Raw genomic sequence first — 20,164 nt, forward strand, 5'->3', positions numbered from 1 at the left:
TGTACCTAGTTTGATGCTGCTTAAGCTGCTTTGGCTTCGAGAGCCTTATGTTATAACTAGTATAGTAATTAGTATACAGCTTGTGAGCGCTGTTGAATTTTTGTGATCCTTCACATTATCTATAAATGAATTGCTGTTCAATTTTGGTCTTGAATTATTTGTGGAAGCACAGAGAAGGTTTAAAAGGTAGATAAATATGAAATGCTCGGAATTAAATAAAAATAACAATTTTGTTTTTCCTTTGATGTGTCCCCCATCGGACGGTGGAAAAACAGTGGAAGATCTATTTGTACTCATAGCCTCTATTTAATTGCTTAAAAAGAAAACTTAATTTCTTTTGCTCCGTACAACAAAGAAACGACATCCAAAGTCTATTTTATTGTAATTTATTTCCATAATTCTAAACGGAAAATCAATTTCACAAGATTCATTACTTCAATCCACGATACCATTTTTTTTAAATCTCCATTATCGCTACATTATTAACATTAACCCCGAACTCATTTTTGGACAGGCCTATCGCGCCAAAATCAGATTAAAGAAACAATACTTTCTTTTAATACCCACAGATTTTATTAAAAATTACTACGCAATGACTATAGTGTGCTAAAAAATATTTGATACTCAGAAAAGGTTTCAAAACAAGATTTCTAGGATTGGTTCTTGTTCGAAAAGATAAATTAGCGATTTAAAAACAAATTTTATAACTGTCCCATGTATAAATTAGTTTTATAAACTCTAAGATGTACCCACTGTGTCCTTTCTGTAGCAGTCGGTGGAAACACACAAGCGCGAGGTTTACTTCAAAAATAATTTAAAAAAATATAAAAACTTTTTCGCCTCGACGACTCGAACAATTCGTGGAACCTTTTGTAAGTTTAAGGGCGTAAAAAAGTTAGCACATCGACCGACCATAAGCCAACGGAAAGTTCTAATTTCATTCAAATATATTACTTTGTGGAGTTTTTTGCCTATAAAATACAAATTATTTCTTTAAAATGTTACCGAGTTGTAGAGTTTTGAATTTACGTCAGCATTTTAGTGCTTTGAAAAATAAATTGTTAGGCTTATTTTTTGGTACGATGACTAGTTTTTTTTACTGGTGCACAAAACCTTCGCTATATACATATACCTAGTCAGGTTATAAGTATTGTCACACAGTAAAAACTTTTCTTTTAGAATGCTGGCCACAAAAAAGTTTATTGAATTCGAATTTCGAATTGTTCATGAAAATAAAAATGTATACTTTTAGAATTTTACTCATTTTTAAATATGGAGTGGACGCTTAAAGAAGACCGTGTTGCAGTTATTGCGTTGCATCGTTGCGGTAACGCGCCAATTCAAATTTTTAACATACTGAAAAATTTGAATATAACCAAAAGATTCGTTTATCGTACCATCAAACGATACAATGAAGACTCTAGTGTAGATGACAGGTCAAGAAGTGGTCGCCCTCGGTCTGTTAGGACTCCAGCAGTGATAAAAGCTGTGAAGGCGCGAATTCAAAGAAATCCCAAACGTAAGCAGAAACTGTTGGCCCTTCAGATGGGGTTAAGCAGAACCACGGTGAAAAGGGTGTTAAATGAAGACTTAGGGCTTCGGGCATATCGAAGAAAAACAGGACATCATTTGAATGCTCGTCTAATGGACCGTTAGATTACAAGATATAGCAACACTTGGAGGAAAAGGCGTGCTCAAAGCCTCATCCCAATTTGGAGTCACTCAAGACATCCTTGATTAAGGCAGCCGCTGATATTGACATGGACCTCGTTCGTGCTGCGATAGACGACTGGCCGCGCAGATTGAAGGCCTGTATTCAAAATCACGGAGGTCATTTTGAATAAACTTTAGTGTCATAAGAATCTATGTTTTGTTAAGTTCATTTTGGTATATGAATGGTTACATAATGAATAAACTTGTTTCAATTATTTTACATTAAACATGTGATAGAATTTATGACCTGACTAGTTATAATGTATATAAAATTAGTTCGACAAAGCGAAGCGACACGATAACCCTCTTATCATGCCGCCACTAATTACCTACTCGACCTAGGCGACGCGCGACCGTAAGTATTTTTTACTGGTGATAGGACCTCTTGTGAGTCGGTACGGGTAGGTATCACCACCCTGCCTATTTCTGCCGTGAAGCAGTAATGCGTTTCGGTTTGAAGGGTGGGGCAGCTGTTGTAACTATACCTGAAACCTTAGAACTTATATCTCAAGGTGGGTGGCGCATTTACGTTGCAGATGTCTATGGGCTCCAGTAACGACTTAACACCAGGTGGGATGTGAGCTCGTCTACCCATCTAAGCAAAAAAAAAGAATAAAATAGGTAGCTTAAATTATTCATACTGATGTCCGTGGCCTACTTTGATTTGTTTCAAACGATAGTTTTCCAAAACATATACGTTGCAATTTATTTTAGAGAACCAACTTCTCTGTTTCAACACAAACGTGCAGTTTCAAAATTTAGCGAAAGCTTTGAAAGCTTGCATCCGAAACTGCGCACGAAAGCCGAAAGTTTGACGTGTTTAATGGTTTCTGACGTTTAAGCTTTTTACATCTTCTTAGTGCTAATGCTACGATTATTACGTATTACGTATTATTAAGTTGGCTCAATTGGTCGAGTGGTGAGCGGCTGCTATATCATGAGATCAAGCTTCTGTTTCGGTTTGGAGTCAGCATGGTTGTGAAAAATATCTGATATTTGGGATCGGAGTATGTTTGTTTTAGTGTCGTAAGTCTTTAGTTTGACCATAAACTTACCAGCTATTTATTATCCGAAGTTCATATAAAATGAAGTTTAGTGAAATTTACTAGTATCTAATTTTCACGCAATTCAATTTAACATAATTTATGTACGAATATATCAGAATTTCTGCCGTGAAGCAGTAGCAGCTTTTGGCTTGAAAGGTGGGGCAGCCGTTGTAAGTATACTGAGAGCTTAGAACTCATATCTCAAGGTGGGTAGCGGCATTTACTTCGTAGACGTCTATGTGCTCCGGTAACCACTTAACACCAGGTGGACTGTGAGCTCGCCTGCCTATCTATGCAATAAAAAAATGAAATAAAAAAATGTTTTTAAGCTATTGCATAGCTTTTATCGCGGGCCTTGAGCGCGGCGATCGAATCATGAAATTCCGTAATGAAAAAATCCTTACACCCCTCACTCCGCCTACCATGTAGCTCGCGTTCAACACATTCACACGTTGCGCTTGTGTTTGTGAATAAGCGCGTGGCGTGACGTCACACTGCATGCGCATCATGAAAAGTCTGCCCATCTCTCTCTCGCGCCGTCTAGCTTATGAGTGTGAAGGGGACAGTTAAGGTTTTGCTTTTATTCATGTTTAATATAGCGTGGTCTTGTTTTATTTTTGTTTTAATATTAAATTATCATTGTCTTATTATAATTGCATACGTTGATAAAAAATAGCTTTACCGCGGCAGTTTCCGAATGCCACCCCTTTTTTTTATGTTACCATTTGGTTTTATGTTCCTGTATTAAAATTTTGCCTGTATATTTGATGATTTTAAGCAGCAAATTAATTATATCTAAGGTTTTGTGGTCAAAATCTAAGAAAGTAACCTAACCTAAGCTTTATTAGTTACTGGTGGTAGGTCGATTTATGAGTCTACACAGGTAGGTACCATCAGCCTGTCTATCTTTGCCGCGAAACTGCGATACGTTTCGGCTTGAAGGGTGAGACAGCTGATGTACTGTAAAACTGACATAGAACGCATGTCTCAAGGTTGAACGCGGAATTTATGTGATGTCTATAGGCTGCGATGACCTCTTAACACCAGGCGGGCAGTGAGCATGCTCATCCATCGTAGCGTCTACTAAGCAACGACATCCACTGGAGGATCTTCTCTTGGCTACGAATAAGTATTCCATTAATCCCAATACCAATTCAGTATCTCTTCCTCTGCACCAATGGTACATTAAAATCGCAGACTCGAATATTCAACAGCATTCACAACAAATACACGTCGCGGTGAAATTCGAATTGCGACCGGTCGAGTTGAAGGCAAAATGTATTTTCAACTTTTTCTCCTCAAACTAATATCGTGTTTGTGTCTCAAACAGAAGACCGAGATTTGTGTGCCCAGTTAGGAGTAGACTCCTGACTCGAAATACATTTGCGAGACGTTAAAATTCAATTTTGCTTCGATACAGCTAAGTTTGTGTTCTAATGTTCAGATTTTTGAATTAGGTTTCTCAAATATTTGAAGTCTAAGAATTTAAAGTAATTGAAGTCGTCGTGGCCTAAAGGATAAGACGTCCAGTGTATTCGTGTTGAGCGGTGCACCGGTGTTCGAATCCCGCAGGCGGGTACCAATTTTTCTAATGAAATACGTACTTCACAAATGTTCTCGATTGACTTCCACGGTGAAGGAATAACATCGTGTAATAAAAATCAAACCCGCAAAATTATAATTTGCGTAATTACTGGTGGTAGGACCTCTTGTGAGTCCGCACGGGTAAGAACCACCACCCTGCCTATTTCTACCGTGAAGCAGTAATGCGCTTCGGTTTGAAGGGTGGGGTAACTGTTGTAACTATACTGAGAACTTAGAACTTATATCTCAAGGTGGGTGGCGCATTTACGTTGTAGATGTCTATGGGCTCCAGTAACCACTTAATACCAGGTGGGCTGTGAGCTCGTTCCACCATGTAAGCAACAAAAATGATATATATATTATTCTTAGTATTTACGAGTCATAAGCATCGGATAATATTATTTGTTTTTATACAGAGCGGTGATGATGTCACCTTAAATCGTTCTCAACAGCCTATGTGACTGGTATTCAAATCTTGCAAGCAGGTACTGGCTTACATAGCAATACACACAAGACAAACTCCAAGATTTATAAATTTGCGTATTCACTGATGGGAGGACGTATTGTAAGGCCAAACGGGTAAGTACCACCAGGCTGTCTATTTCTGCCCCAAAGCAGTCACGTTCTTGGTTGGAAGGGGTGATAACTCTTATACATTCCATCTGAGACTTCGTTCTTACATCCCAAGGCGGCTGACACCATAAAGATTGTGCTATCTCTTGGCCCTGGTAACTGCTTAACAGCAGGTGCTCCGTCAGCCCATTCACACGTTAATGCAATACAAAACTATTCTAAAATAAAAATAGGAACATCTAGTGATCATAATATTAAAATTTCATTTCATTCCTAAGCAGAAGTATGTACCTAAAGGAACAGCTGAATATTGGCCGATATTTTTTTTTGTTTACGATACATGGTCACCCCAGTAACACTGATATATTAGTTGGAGTAAAATATCTTATTTTCCATTTAGGGACGAGATATCCTAGTACAAATCTCCAGTGGGAGGTCCTTAAATAAGCTCAGTAGGAAGGTCTCGGGTGTGAAGAGATGATGCGACAACTTAAGAGGCATTAAATCTGTTCTCTCCAACGCTACATGAAGATTACAACCACTCTGAAAATCGAACCGAAGAAAAAAAAACGAGTTACCTTGTATGTTTAATTTTTTTTAGCTATAAAATGTGAATAATGTCCTGTGCTACGTAGAACGATCGACACGTATCTTCGCTAAAGAAACGTCTGGTACGTAACCTATTTTCTCAATGAATACAGGCCTTAGTCTTTCGTAACTGAGAAATTTGCTATTTTCATTTATTACCTGCCGTCTACGATATTTTTCGGAGCGTAAAATATGCATATACTAAAGAGATACCAGTAAAGCATACCACTCTCTCTCTCTCTTCGATCGGTTCCTCACTGCTGAGGATCGTGACTCCGTCCGATTTCGTCAACCAACTGTCTCCATCGATCCCAAATTGCTGGTATCCCTACGTGCAACATGACCAAAATACCGCAATATTCTTTGTAGGCAGATTGTGGATAGACGTTGAATTTTTTCTATTTTTAACCGCCTGAGAATAGATATGTTGGTGCGGCGGGCCGTCCATGGTATTCGTAGCATACGTCGCCAGCACCACATCTCAAAAGCGTCGATTCTCTGCCTATCTGCGGCTTTGAGTGTCCACGTCTCTGCACTTTAAAGAGCAATGGAGAAGACAAGCATACCACTAAAGAGATATTAAATAAAAATATTTTATTTGTCTAAAATAAACAAATAATTTAATTTAAAAACAAGAAGAATATTGTACGGGACTCTAAATTAACAAAATGTAAACTCAAATAAAAGGTTTTTTTTCGTTTTTATTCCGTTTATTGGATTCACATTGGGATGTAATCATCCTGAAAAAAATATGTTTTTTAAATATCTTACACTAATTTAAAGCATTTTTATTGCCTTAACAGATCAAGTAGCTTACGTGCCATCTTATAGTAGATCACTGATGGTCATTAAAATACCAATATGGCTGACTTCTACTGATACCTCTTTACAAACTTTATTTGAAGAAGGAAATATTAAGCAATCAGGGTACACGGTTGAGGACATTTCATGCCAGAGCCAGATGATGCGTCTAATTATAAGTACCTACGCCCTGTAGATGGGTGTAGTGGTTTCAGATAGTATGGACGAATTCATCTTAATGAGCGGGTTGGTCAAAAGTTACACCTGCATTGAAATCACTTTGAAACTGTATACATATTGTTTTTTGTAATTTTTTTATTTATTTATTGCCCTATAGGCAGACGAGCATACGGCCCACCTGATGGTGAGTGGTTACTGTCGCTTATGGACGTCAGCAATGCCAGGGGCAGGGCCAAGCCGCTGCCTACCGTTTAATACTCTCCACAAGCCTCGCTTGAAGAAGAACATGTCATAACGCTCGGGAAACACCGTGGAGGGGAGCTCATTCCATAGCCGGATGGTACGTGGCAAAAAAGATCTCTGGAATCGCATTGTGGATGAACGTAGTGGATCCAGGTAGTATGGGTGAACTCTACTCCGGTGGCGGGCGATGCGATGGTAAAAACGAAACGTTGGTATAATCTCGAACAATTCCTCAGAGCACTCCCCATGGAACATACGGTACAGAATACAGAAGAACCTGAAGTCCCTCCGCAGACCCGGAGGTTCCAAATGATCCGTAAAAGCTGAAAGCCTTCTATTATTTTCTAGTGAGTTTTAAAAACGAAACAGACTCTAACACAAAGAAAACGTATGCTATTCTTTCCGTCAATCTCATCAGACAACGTCAGTGTTAGCTCTGCGTTCGGACTATACTATAACTTTCTTGAAGTACTTTAGTTAAAGTGTACCTGATTGAAATACCACCATTTTCTTCCGAAAAATAGATCTGCTCCTGAAGGATTCATATCGTGAAGTTTGGGAGCGTATGGGTTTACGTTCATATGTTCGCCATCCATCTGCAAAAAGTTAATTTTGTCAATTTCCAATTTCGGGCAAAATGAAATATCTCTAGGCTATGGCTAATCATTTTGTTGATATAGAATCGGGTATTTTATAAAAATCATGAATTTTCGCATTAGACCTGTAACTGGGTAAGTTCATGTCTAAATTCGCTGCAATATCTATTTGGACGACATTATCTATTATGTCCAAAGTGCTAAGACACTGCGAAAGTTTAATTCTTTTTAGCGGCATAAATAAATAGGGCAGATCCGAAAAAATAAGATTTACACAAAAAATAACGCTTGTTGCTTTAATACTCACGTCATGTTTCCACATCCAGTTCTGCTCGTATTTGTCGTCGTGTATTGTGTACGGGTTCCCTGGGTTCGTCTCGAAGTCGGACGAGCTTGAAGATGAGTCCGATGATTCACTCGAGTACATAGAGTCTCGGTCTCTGAACGAGGATTTGTGGTGTTTACGCGATCTTCTTTGTACTTTCTCCTGTGGGATTCGAATGAGTGGGCATATCTTGATTGGATGATAGCAAAAGAATAGGCAGCTGAATCTGTCACTTGATAAAAATCGGTCCTTGCCTGTCGTAATATACAAAGAAACGGCAATTTATATGAATAATAATAATAACCGTCATCACGTAGACTATATATTAGACACTGTATAGCCATCATACTAAGACTATACATAAATAACAAAAATCTTATGTTACGGACGTTTTTTTCCGGTTAGGGTACCCCTTTGCATCGTCCCATATGGAAGTTGGTTCCAAAAACTTTTTGCCTCTTTTGAAGGTACATAATTTATTCATTACATTAATTCAGATACAGAAATGAAATACCCACTTTTAGACGAATATTTTCTTGAGTGAAAAGCTTAAATTACCAAATTCCAAATTGCGTGTTATTCTATTACAGTGTACATTAAGTTCTATATACATATATTTATCTATAAAAGTTTAAATTAGATGTTGTTTTAGTATTCGTAAGATATTGTATAATGCTTTAACTAATTAACTAGTTAGAAGGCAAGGGGAAACCACTACGACTATCTCCCTAGAGAATGTCCCGACCTTAAATGATGAGTACAGTGAATGAATATGCGAGGTCGGATGATCCGACTGACAATCGGCGCTCGGTGTCTGAGTGTCTGGACATGAGATTGAGCCACGCACTTCACTGTGCCACTGACCGACATAAGTGGCTAAAAATTAAAAAAAAAAGTCACAGGCGGGCGCATCACGATGTTCAGCAATAAGCGATCGACTGAAGGAGGAGGAGGAATTAACTAGTTAATTAATCAAACTTACGTCATTTATCTCGAAATCTGTCCTGAAATACATAACAAGCTCTTTTTTATTCATTTCTCATTTTTTCTGAGTTAGTCTTTTAATTTAAAAGAACGGGCATGTGTTGCTTGTTTTCTTGTTTTGTGATGAGATGTCGCACATCGAATTGTTTTGTTTTTGTTGTTTGTTGTGTTGTTTGCCTACTTATTTCCCAGTAGCGTCGAGGGGCTGTTCTGGCTTCATCAAGGCTCAGCTTGAAAACGTTTGCTAGCACTTGAATTATATCACACCTAATACCTTCGCTGAATCTACTACCACCGAATGGGAATCGTGACCAACTAGGAAGATTCGCCTAGAAACTCAGCGGGTGGTAAATATACAAATGTATTAATTTATAGCAGATATATTTGGCGTTTTCCGGTCATGTTATCCACGATGATAAAAATTCCATTAAAATCTGTTCAGCTGCAATATTTTTGAGTTTGATTGACTAACAAATATTCGAAATTTCGACAAATACACACACACATACATGCTATGAAAATAAACAACTCACTCATCAGTAATCTCGTTTGCATTATTTTCAAGTTCAATAGCCTGTATGACGAAATATGAAATCGTGAAATTTTAAATTTAATGCCTTGAGAAGAATGCTTAAGAATATTATAATCTCATTTCTTTCCGGAAGAAACGGTAGAGTGCCGTAGCCCACCCCGAGATGTGAGGTCAAAGTTGTAATAACGTCTGCTACAACCATAAACAGGAACGCCAGGCTGCTTCGAACATCACCGATAGATGGCGTTAATTATAGGTTGTTAAATCGAATATAACCGATAGATGGCGTTACTTATAGGTTATTAAATTGATGCACTTTTGCAGTCCACTATACATAACAAAACATTCAGAGACAGCATCATAGGTCCAGTGAAGCTGGAATAACCTCTTGAAGCTACTAGTATAAGTAGGCATAAAAAACCACCATAACGCAGCGGTATTGTCGCTAAAACTTAAATGAAAAATGCATCATAACATCTATTAACCTTTACATAAACAAATAAAAGTATCGGGCACGATTCTCAATAAAAGATTGCTTGGAATAATGTTATGATCGTAAAAGGCAGACAAGCAGTATTTATTGGTGGCAGGACTTCTTGTGAGTACGGAACGGATGAGTACCGTACGGATAGGTACCACCATCCCGCCTATTTCTGTCGTGAAGCAGTAATGCGTTTCGGTTTGAAGGGTGCGGCAGCCGTTGTATATTGAGACTATAGAACTTATATCTCAAGGTGGGTGGCCATTTACGTTGTAGATGTCTATGGGCTCCAGTAACCACTTAACACCCGGTACATCCATCTAAGCATTAAAAAAAAAAGCATGCAATCCCATGTTGTGCTTAGAGGATGCGGCTTCCCACGGAAATGAGGTCATAAATCTAAATTGTATTCAAATTACGGTCAATAAAATTTAATATTAAAATTGCAATATATTATGTATTGCACGCAATGGAAACGTGTGAAAGTACGCGGTCAACGACCTTGTGTATTCATCAGTCACCGCCATTAACTCGGCCAAGACTAAACACACTAAAGGTGAACTTTCTACAATGATATATTATATTTTTTTGGTTCGTTTAGCATTTAGTACTATGTTTAGGTATGGATCTACAAAATAAATTTAAACTATGATTTGTGTAATATTTAATTTAAATACTTCATTATACTAAATATAATTATAGAAAAACTTACCTGTATGTAATCTTCTTTCGGTGGTCCAAATCTGTTCGATTAGTTAAATTATATTAGCTTAATTATCCCTTTCCATTTCAACTTTAAAAAAAACATTCCTAAAAAGTTTTTAAGTTATCAAAGTACCTACTTTGTATTTGAATTTCGAAGGTCCATTATTATCTGCGAAATAAAACTTTTGAATATATAATTATTTTAACCTTCTTCTTCTTCTTCTCAATCGTGTCACTCTTGACAGAGTGGTCGTGATCGTCATGTAGTGTTGGAAGGGGCAGACATGATGATGTCCCACCATCTCGCCCTGCTCAAGGCCATTCTACTGCACTCATTTAGGCGACCTACCACTGCAGTTACTGGTGGTAGGACCTTTTGTGAGTCCGCACGGGTAGGTACCACCACCCCGCCTATTTCTGCCGTGAAGCAGTAATGCATTTCGGTTTGAAGGGTTGGGCAGCCGTAGTAACTATACTGAGACCTTGAATTCATATCTCAATGTGGGTGGCATCATTGATATTGTAGATGTCTATGGGCTCCAGTAACCACTTAACACCAGGTGGGCTGTGAGCTCGTCCACTCAATTAAGGAATAAAAAAAGTTTTAATTTGGTCGGTCCACCGCATTGGTGACCTCCCACCATCAACCCTTCCCTGTACAACGAGGCGTTCTATGGACCTACGAGTAGTAATTAAATGACATTAGAATTCTCTAAGCTTGTAACAAAATTTTGACTTAAAGCTTAAGAATATAAACAACTGATATGAGATAGAATAATAACATATCGCTTTTACCATACAAGGTAAAAGGTTTTTTACGAAACCATGGCTTCTTAAAAATCAAATTAGTGAGTGTCCATTTTTTTATAATATTTAACTTTATTTAAGCTAATTTAGTTGAATTTTTAAACGAATGATAACTGAAGGAAATGGTTTAATAAAATTAAATGAATGTTTTTAATACTGTTACTATTAAATTACTGTTGTATACTATTTTAATGATACTGACATAAATGACTAAAGTCTCAGATCCATATAAAAAAAATATCTGCAAGCGTGATTGTTATTAAAGAAAAACAATGCCAAGAAAGTTATAGATTAATATAAGTAGTTATACCGAAGATATAGGCTTTACTAGAAGTAATATCGTAAAATGTTTAACTTACTAAGGGTTTATTCCTGTGAATACTAAAGGTTATATTTTATTATTAAAAATAAAAATCTAGAATTTTTATTTATTAAAGAATCCTAATTTGGAATATAGCTCTATATTGACGATCATTTTTGACACAATAATAATTAAGTATAAATTATCATTTCGTTATATTGCGCTGCAATACAAGTCTCCGTATTTCGTCTATCGGATTCACGAACCATTTTTTTTATTATGGTAAATGCTTTTTTTTAAATTTATTATTGAAGGATTACTGGTGGCCCGGAGGCCTTTCCAGTTTCACCAGGACAGGTGGGCGAGCAAAGGCTCAGCCAGGAGGGGTGGGATTTGCTAACAGCTGCCCGAGCGCCTCCGAAGGAGACCTAACAACTCAAGAGTAGCTGCTTCGCGAATGAATCTACTACCGGATCGGAATCGCGACCCGCTGAGAAGATCCGGCGAGAAACTCAGCGAGCTGATTCATGGGTTAGGTTGCACGGCGAACTCTTTGTCGAGTTCGACGAGTACGGTTACCGAGGTCCCTAAGCCTGCTCCTAGAGCTGAAGGCGTCTAGTGTAAAGGTTATTGGATCTGATGGATCCGTAAGGACGTGTCTAGGGCGTCGACGGTGACTGGCTCCTGCATGATCAGGATTCGGGGAGTAGTCAGCGGCGGCTACGATAAGGAGATTATCATGACGCATAGCCTTATCGAAGTACCGTTCCGACGCTGACTTCATGTATTTCTGTATAGATTCGAGGCCCAGGTCGTCATGTAGGTCAACGTTCCTCACGAACCACGGAGCTCCGACGGCTAACCTGCAAAAGCGGGATTGTAGAGATTGAAGGGTGTCTATGTGTGTGCGGGCCGCGTGAGCGAACACCACACTCGCGTAAGTCATGACGGGCCTTATGCAAGTTTTGTAAAGTGTCACCTTGTTCCGAAGGGACATTTTACTCCGCTTACAGATCATGGGGTAGAGTCTACCGAGAATAAACGCGGCACGGTCACGGACTGATTTTATATGCGGGCGGAATGTCATCGATGCATCCAGGGTAACGCCCAGGTACTTGACCTTCCTTGCCCAGGGTATGGATTGACTAAAGAGAGTAATCGGGGGTGTGAGATTCCTCCTCCTAATACGGGAAATAGCACCGCAGTACTTTTCGCTGGGTTGATGTCTATGCGCCATTTTCGGAACCACTGTCCTAGGGCTAGGGCTGCGCTCTGAAGCTTCTTCGCGATTAGGGACTTGTTTCTACTGGAATAGTGAACAGTCGTGTCGTCGGCGAATAAAGCTAAATGGGTCGGCGGCGACCGGGGAATATCGTTAACGAATAAGCTAAATAGGAGGGGTGAAAGAACAGAGCCTTGCGGGACTCCAGCTGTGAGAGGTCGTGGGGAGGAGCGGGTTCCCTCGACTCGATATCGAAAAGAGCGGTTCGACAAGAAGTCCCGTATGATGAGCACGAGACTATCCGGCACACCCATGTTGAATAGTTTGAAAATCAAACCGTTGTGCCAGACTTTGTCGAACGCTTTTGCGACGTCGAAGAAGAGAGCTCCCGTGTATAACGGTTTTCGTCGATTAAGCCCCACAAGAATGTGCTCCGTGAGGCGGTGCACCTGTTGAACGCATAAGTGATTTGTACGGAATCCGAATTGTTCATCGATGAGAATGCCCTTGGATGAGACGAAGTCTCTGAGGCGTTTGTAGAGCAGACGCTCACACAGTTTGCCTAGAGACATGAGGAGGCTAATCGGGCGGTAGCTCGTCGGATGATTTTTTGGTTTACCGGGTTTATGTATGCCGATAACGTCCGCTTCTTTCCACACCGCGGGAAAGATACAGTTCGCCATAGCGGCATTGAAAATAGATGCCAACAGCACGATGAGTTGGACGGGTAGAAGTTTAATAACGCGGTTGGATATACCGTCGGAACCGGGAGCCTTGCGAGGACGTAGGTCTTTGATCAAGTCTTTAACTTCCATCGGGGTGACTCTGCGTTCTACCTCACTGTCTACTAATTCTACATGAACAGGGTCCACGGATTGAGTCAGCACTCAAACCCAGTGCACGCCGCTGGGGTTTGCAATGTATCGGCCAGCAACTCTGCTTTTTCGTCATCATCAAACGCCGCGAGTCGGCCTGAGGGGCCTACGAGGGGGGGCATAGTTACTACCGTATCCGATTTGAGAGTACGAGCTAAGCGGTAGTAAGACCTTTGGGAGGGCGCGAGTCTTTCTAAGAAATCAGACCATCTGGCATCTCGGACTTCGGCGATGCGAGACTTTACGTCGCGTTGTAGGGCACGCATTCGAATACGATTATCCACGGTAGGATACCTATCGTAGGCGCGGATCGAGGCGTTCTTAGCTCTAAGGAGTTCCCTAATATCGTCGGGCAATTTGAAGCGGTGAAGGAAGTCCTCCGCTACAACTTGCTTCGATGACCTATCTAATGTCGAGGTGATGTGTGACGTTAAGATGTCTATGGCTTCAGCGGTATCCTGAGGAGACGGGGTAGAGTCCGGGTTAAACGGGAGCGATGGTAGATCAGATTCAGCCAGGCTGATGCCCAGCGTGTGCCAATCCACCACAGTCCTCGTGACGGGAACAGAGTCGGGAGCGCGACCGAGCTTCATAACGACGGGACGGTGGCCTGAATCTAACTCTGAAACTACTTCGATCGAGTGTAAGCTCAGAGTTACGTTTTTTAATAACGCTATGTCGAGTATAGCCGGGCGATGCGCGATATTTAGCGGGTAGTGAGTCGGTGTTAGCGGAACGACGATATCGAAGGCGAGATCATCGACTAACGCGTCAAGCCGCCTGCCATTCGGGGTTGTGGTGTGTGAGTTCCACCTGATGTGTTTACAATTTAGGTCGCCCGCCAGAATGACAGAGCTTCCCATGCCGAGCAGCGCCTCGATATCACTGCTTAGAACGATCTTATCCGGTGGAAGATAAACGGACGCGATAACGATCGGCGCGTGTCCCGTCAGTGAGATTCGGCACACTGATGCTTCGATATTAGCGAGCGCGGGAGAATCGAGCGGGACGCAATGCAGGGCTCTTCTATAGTAAATGACGGTACCACCACCACGAGCAGAGAGCCTGTCGTTCCTGACCATGTTATAGTTCGCGATTTTAGGGTCACGGCGCGCGGGCTTAAGTAGGGTTTCCTGCACTAAAAAGATATCAATTTGATGGTCACGCAAAAAGTCAGAAACCTGATCACGTTGATTTGCGAGACCGTAAGCGTTAAAAAATCCTATCGTTACGGATAGGGGCTTTATTCTACTTATATACGCCATTGATTACCGGCGGAGTGAGGGGAGGACGTACGTATTTAATGACGCGTATACGTCGGCGTATTCTTGCACAACGGCGATAAAGTGTTGTGCAGTGGAGGCAGTGCGAATGGCGTCGCCCAAAGCGTTAACGCGCTCAAAGTTGATCGACTGAAAGAAGTCGATCGCTAAAGCGAGATTGTCGGACGCGGTCGGAGGGCAAGCCGCGGGAGAGGGACGAGTTGCGGGGGCGGGACGAATCGCGGAGGAGGGAGTTGTAACCGTGTTCATGTACGGCAGCGGTTTCGCCCAAGCCGAGACACTGGGTACCGGCGCCGGAACGAACGCTGGCTTAGCCTGCGACACAGAGGGTGCCGAGGCTTTGATGTCTGGGCCGGAAGCTCGGAGGCGGTTTTGGCGGGCGACGCGGCGATTTATTTTCGGGGCTCGGGGGCATCCGCGGTAATTTGCGGGGTGACCCTGTGTACGACACAGGACGCAGCTAGGCGGTTCCGTCGCGGTTTTTTGATCGCGAGTGCAGAGGGCCGTGGCGTGATCTCCTAAACACTTGACGCATCGGGGGCGCGCGTGACAGTTACGGGAAGAATGCCCGTATAATTGGCAGTTATGGCACTGGCTAGGTGTGCCTTTCTTGTGTGGGGTTTCGACGGCGATTCCGGAAAGGCTACAGACCGTTCGGATGTTGAATATTTGCTTACCCTCGGGGGTAGGCTGGAGGGCGACGAGAACCATGTTATATGGCTCCCTTCCGCGACCTGTGTGCATGCGGTGTACGGAGTTAACCGGTAGGCCTTGTTCGAGAAGGTCGGCCTTGACTAGCTCGGCATCCAACTCTTTAGGGATGCCACGTATGACGGCACGGAGTTCGCGCTCCTCCTGGAGCGTATACGTGTGGAAACTTATACGTTCCTTACGGAGGTAAGAAGAGAGGGCCCTATGGTCGTCGGGTGTTCGAACCTTAATTTGAATGCCGTTCGCGAGGTTACGGGCATTCGTGAAGTTGATATTTTTGGCCTTAAGGGCCAGAGAAACTCGATCCCAAGCTGCCTTCTCTTGAAGGATAACCGGGGGAGGGGTCTGGGTTTTATTTTGTGCCACCGGACGCGGCGACGGAGTGGCACGGGCTGGAGGCGCAACGGGAGTCTGAGGGCGGGGGCGCGACGCGTTCGCGGCTTTACTAATTTTAGCGGCCGCGGGAGCTCGAGACTCCGCGGCACGCTTCTTACCCTTTTGTACCAGGGTGAATCCATCCGTCGATGAGGCGGGAGCGAGGTCGACCTCCATCTCCGAGTCAGAGTCGGAGGACGAGGAGGCGGGCGCAGGTGACCTACGAGCAGGTGTTTTGGAGGGCACGACGGAGCCTGCGGATGATCGCGCTGCTGGAACGGTGGCCACGGCAGACGACGCAGCAGTTTTACTCGCCAGTATAGGCGACGTGGGAACGGCAGGCACGACGGAGGCTGCGGTGCTCGATGCAGAAGCTTTGCACGCAGGTACAGGCGACGCAGGAGCAGCGAGCTCGGCGGAGTCCACGAGAGGGCTCGCGGTGTGATCGGCCTTGAAGGCCAGAAAATCTGAGGCGAGCTGTGGGTGGCGAAGTCGGAGGAATTCCGCGAATACAGCGTCCATGATCGCTGAGTGCCCAGGTGGGGCGGCCCCAGGTCTTGAAAACACTCGCCTTGCGGCGAGGCCCCAACTACTCGGACCTGAGCGGTTCTATTAAACACAGGTGGCGATGCGGCACGATTACTACAGGACAAAGAAAAAACACAACAAAACGGAAATAACAAAAAGAAACAGAACAATTAAACACTTCCAGGAAAACAGTTTGTCGGCAGATGTACCACGAACACAGAAACAACAAAAGGAAACAAAACAAATAAAAACTTCCAGGAAGAGCACTTAGTCGGCAGATGTACCACGAACACAGGCCGCGCGAACAATGGCCGGGCTAACAAAAGCCGGGCGAACAAAGACCGGGCGATCGAGTGGTCGATGAGCACGTCCGCACGTGACGGGTGCCTCTATCGGAATGATGGTAAATGCTGCCACTCACATTGAGATATGAGTTCTTAGGTCTCAGTATGATTACAACGGCTACCCCGCCCTTCAAGCCGAAACGGTCGGGTAGATAGATACCACCACCCTGCCTATTTCTGCGTCCGTGCGGACTCACAAGAGGTCATACATCAGTAATTACGCAAATTATAATTATATAGTAACTGCTTCGAAGCAATTTATAATGGGTCAAAATCGGTCATATAGGCAGCACCATCATCGCTATCATCATCATCAGCCCACAGTCGTCCACTGCTGGACATAGGCCACTCCCAACACACACCACTGAGCCCGGTCTTCGGCTCTCCTCATCCACTTCTGGCCGGCCGTTCGGAGGTCATCGCACCACCTAGCCATGGGGCGTTCCACGTTGTCCGCTGCGTGGTCTCCATTCAAGAACATGAAGCACCATATAAGCAGAGAATTTTGAAACGCTTGATCTATTAACCTCTTTTAAACTATATTCCTATCCTGACTATTTCAGCCGTGAAGCACTAATGCGTTTCCGTTTAAAGGGTTGGGCAGCTGTTTTAACTATACCGAGACCTTAGAACTCATATCTCAAGTAGGTGGTGGCATTAACGTAGATATCTATGGGCTCTGGTAACCAATTAACACCAGGTGGGCTGAGATTTCGTCTAATCATCTCTGCAATAAAATAAAAAAGGATGTACTTATGTACGCGCGTAAGAAGTTATACTTTATTTTTATTAAATTTATTTCTTTTTTTATTTATTTAAATTTTAATCAATTTGAAGAAAAATCGATTAAACAACATCCTCAAACACGCATATTGGACATCCCTTTTCTTGACATCGTATAAATTCGGTAATTCTCGGTACGGGTCGGAAAGTTCATCTGCTATATTCAGAATCGCCAAGTTACGTCGGTCGTATTGTAATGAGCGATTTAGTGGGCAACTTCATTCTGTTAATTTTGTGTCACGGTGCGCGCGCATCGTAAAATTTCACTCCCATCAATTTTTCATAACGCGCCTAAAGAAGTATAACTTCGAAAATATTGCTTTTAAATATTTTAACAGAATAATTTAATACAAACCCATTAAAGTTATTCGACTTGATCGCCCTCCAAATTCTCTGTAATATATTTAAGTGAAATTAAATATTAAAGTACAATGGAGTTTACTTAAAAGGAATTTTACTTACTAATAGATCGGCCTTCCGGAAGTTCGCATGAAGTAACCGATCTTTGGTCTTGCCATATCTGAAAAATAAACAGAATTAGAGGCTTCATGGAATTTTGTTACTGCGATCAGAATTTTAATCAGACGTAAACCACGTTAATGTCGCCACCAAACTTGAGATATGAGGTCTAGGTCTCAGATTCTAAAGTACAAATGCTGCCTCAATCTTCAAACAGATACGCTGTAATGCTTCACGGCAGAAACGGGCCGGGTGATGGTATCTACCCGTGCGGACTCACAAGAGGTCCTACCACCAGTGATTACGCAAATTATAATTTTGCAGGTTGGCATTTACTACACGATGTTATTCCTTCACCGTGGAAGTCAATCGTGAACATTTGTTAAGTACGTATTTCATTAGAAAAATTGGTACCCGCCTGCGGGATTCGAACACCGGTGCATCGCTACATACGAATGCACCGGACATCTTACCTACCAAAAGTTTTTTTTTTAATACACGATGTTACTCCTTCACTTTGGTAGTCAATCGTAAGCATTTATTAGGTACGTATATCATTACAAAAATTGGTGAACGCCTGCGGGATTCGAACACAAGCTCAGTCGCATCGCTCGATACGAATGCACCAGGCTAATCCTTTTTTTTCTATTGCTTACGTAGTTGGACGAGCTCACAACCCACCTAGTGTTAAGTGGTTACTGGAGCCCATAGACAACTACAATGTAAATGCGCCACCCACCTTGAGATATAAGTTTTAAAGTCTCAGTATAGTTACAACGGCTATCCCACCCTTCACACCGAAACGCATTACTGCTTCACGGCAGAAATAGGCGGGGTGGTGGTACCTACCCGTGCGGACTCACGCGAGGTCCTACCACCAGTGATTACGCAAATAATAATTTTGCAGGTTAGTTTTTTATTACACGATGTTATTCCTTCACCGTAGAAGTCAATCTTGAACATTTGTTAAGTACGTATTTCATTAGATTGATACCCGACTGCGGGATTCGAACACCGGTGCATCGCTACATACGAATGCACCGGACGTCTTATCCTTTAGGCCACGACGACTTCTTTAGTCCACGATTTCTCCTTTCCGTTATAGGAGTACAATTCAGTTGCGACTTTGACTTCATGTCTCAAGGTGGGTAATGTTTGTGAGCTACGGTGACCACGTCCCCATCACTCACCCATCTTGACAATTAAATAAATATTTATACATACACACATTATACCTATTTACTGAATTTCATTGTGAGCACTGCTGACAAAACCTTTTGAGTCGTTTGTTTAAAGTCAAATGTATATGTCGTGGATAACGACTTTTAGTAATATTAAGACGGTGGTTTTGATTATTATTTTAGATGATGAAATGTTGTTTTGATAAATATCACAAAATGAAGGGTAGACTCCGTAACGCCACAGTATAAAATGGCGGTACGTAGACAGAGTCGTGGCATTCCGTGTCAGACAGTCATTCCGTCCGTCTCAGTCAGTCAGTCAGTCAGTCGGTCTGTCGGTATGTGGAACGAAACTGTCGGTTTACCCTGTCATTGTCAAAGTTGTGTGTGTTGAGTTTCAATCATTATTATTGAAAAGTTTTATTGACTAAACTGAGTTCAATCGAATACGAGTGATGACGGAATCTACCGCTCAGCCATCCCTGGCGCGTGCCAACATATATATATATATGTGCCTGCAATTTACTGACAGTAATTGACAATAACAAGACAATTTAAAGCTTACGTTATGCCAAGGTTGTCTGTATTTCCATATACTAAGTTCGTGTCATCTTTGTAGGGAAGTTTTGCTGGTGATATCAGATCACCTCTTGACGGCTTCAGTAATATCAACCCTGCTTGGAGAGGCTGTGCCCCCGGCAGCTGTTCGAAGTCGTCTGGTGTTCCCATGACTCCAGCGTTATCGTCGTTCTGAAAAAGTTAAATTTAACCCAATATTGTTTGTGTGATGGTTTCATGTTCGATTATTATTAGTGGTAGGCAGCGGCTTGGCTCTGCCCCTGGCATTGCTGAAGTCCATGGGCGACGGTAAACACTCACCATCAGGTGGGCCGTATGCTCGTCTGCCTACGAGGGCAATAATTTTTTTTTATTAAGTTGGTGTG

General features: G+C 42.2%; 1 protein-coding gene across 3 annotated transcripts; it reads right to left on the reverse strand.

Moving 5' to 3' along the window:
- Window positions 1–6,192: 6,192 nt before the first annotated feature.
- LOC110386884 (uncharacterized) lies at window positions 6,193–19,965 on the reverse strand. 3 transcript variants are annotated; one of them, XM_062672730.1, is made up of 7 exons: window positions 19,786–19,965; window positions 18,043–18,100; window positions 17,936–17,973; window positions 10,359–10,389; window positions 7,632–7,811; window positions 7,217–7,324; window positions 6,193–6,244 (listed from the first exon to the last, which is right to left on the reverse strand). In XM_062672730.1, exons 1-7 carry the CDS (start codon window positions 19,947–19,949, stop codon window positions 6,224–6,226), a joined length of 600 nt encoding a protein of 199 aa, XP_062528714.1. In that variant the 5' UTR covers window positions 19,950–19,965; the 3' UTR covers window positions 6,193–6,223. The 3 variants fall into 3 exon arrangements, 2 of the variants coding, with proteins under 2 accessions (XP_062528714.1, XP_062528715.1); XM_062672731.1 differs by lacking the exons at window positions 10,359–10,389; window positions 17,936–17,973; XR_009975072.1 differs by lacking the exons at window positions 6,193–6,244; window positions 7,217–7,324; window positions 17,936–17,973; window positions 18,043–18,100; window positions 19,786–19,965 and adding an exon at window positions 8,632–8,653 and having other exon boundaries at window positions 7,776–7,811; window positions 10,359–17,518.
- Window positions 19,966–20,164: the final 199 nt, after the last annotated feature.

The sequence above is a fragment of the Bombyx mori genome, chromosome 15, assembly GCF_030269925.1.
Source record: "Bombyx mori chromosome 15, ASM3026992v2".
In the NCBI taxonomy this organism is placed as follows: domain Eukaryota; kingdom Metazoa; phylum Arthropoda; class Insecta; order Lepidoptera; family Bombycidae; genus Bombyx; species Bombyx mori.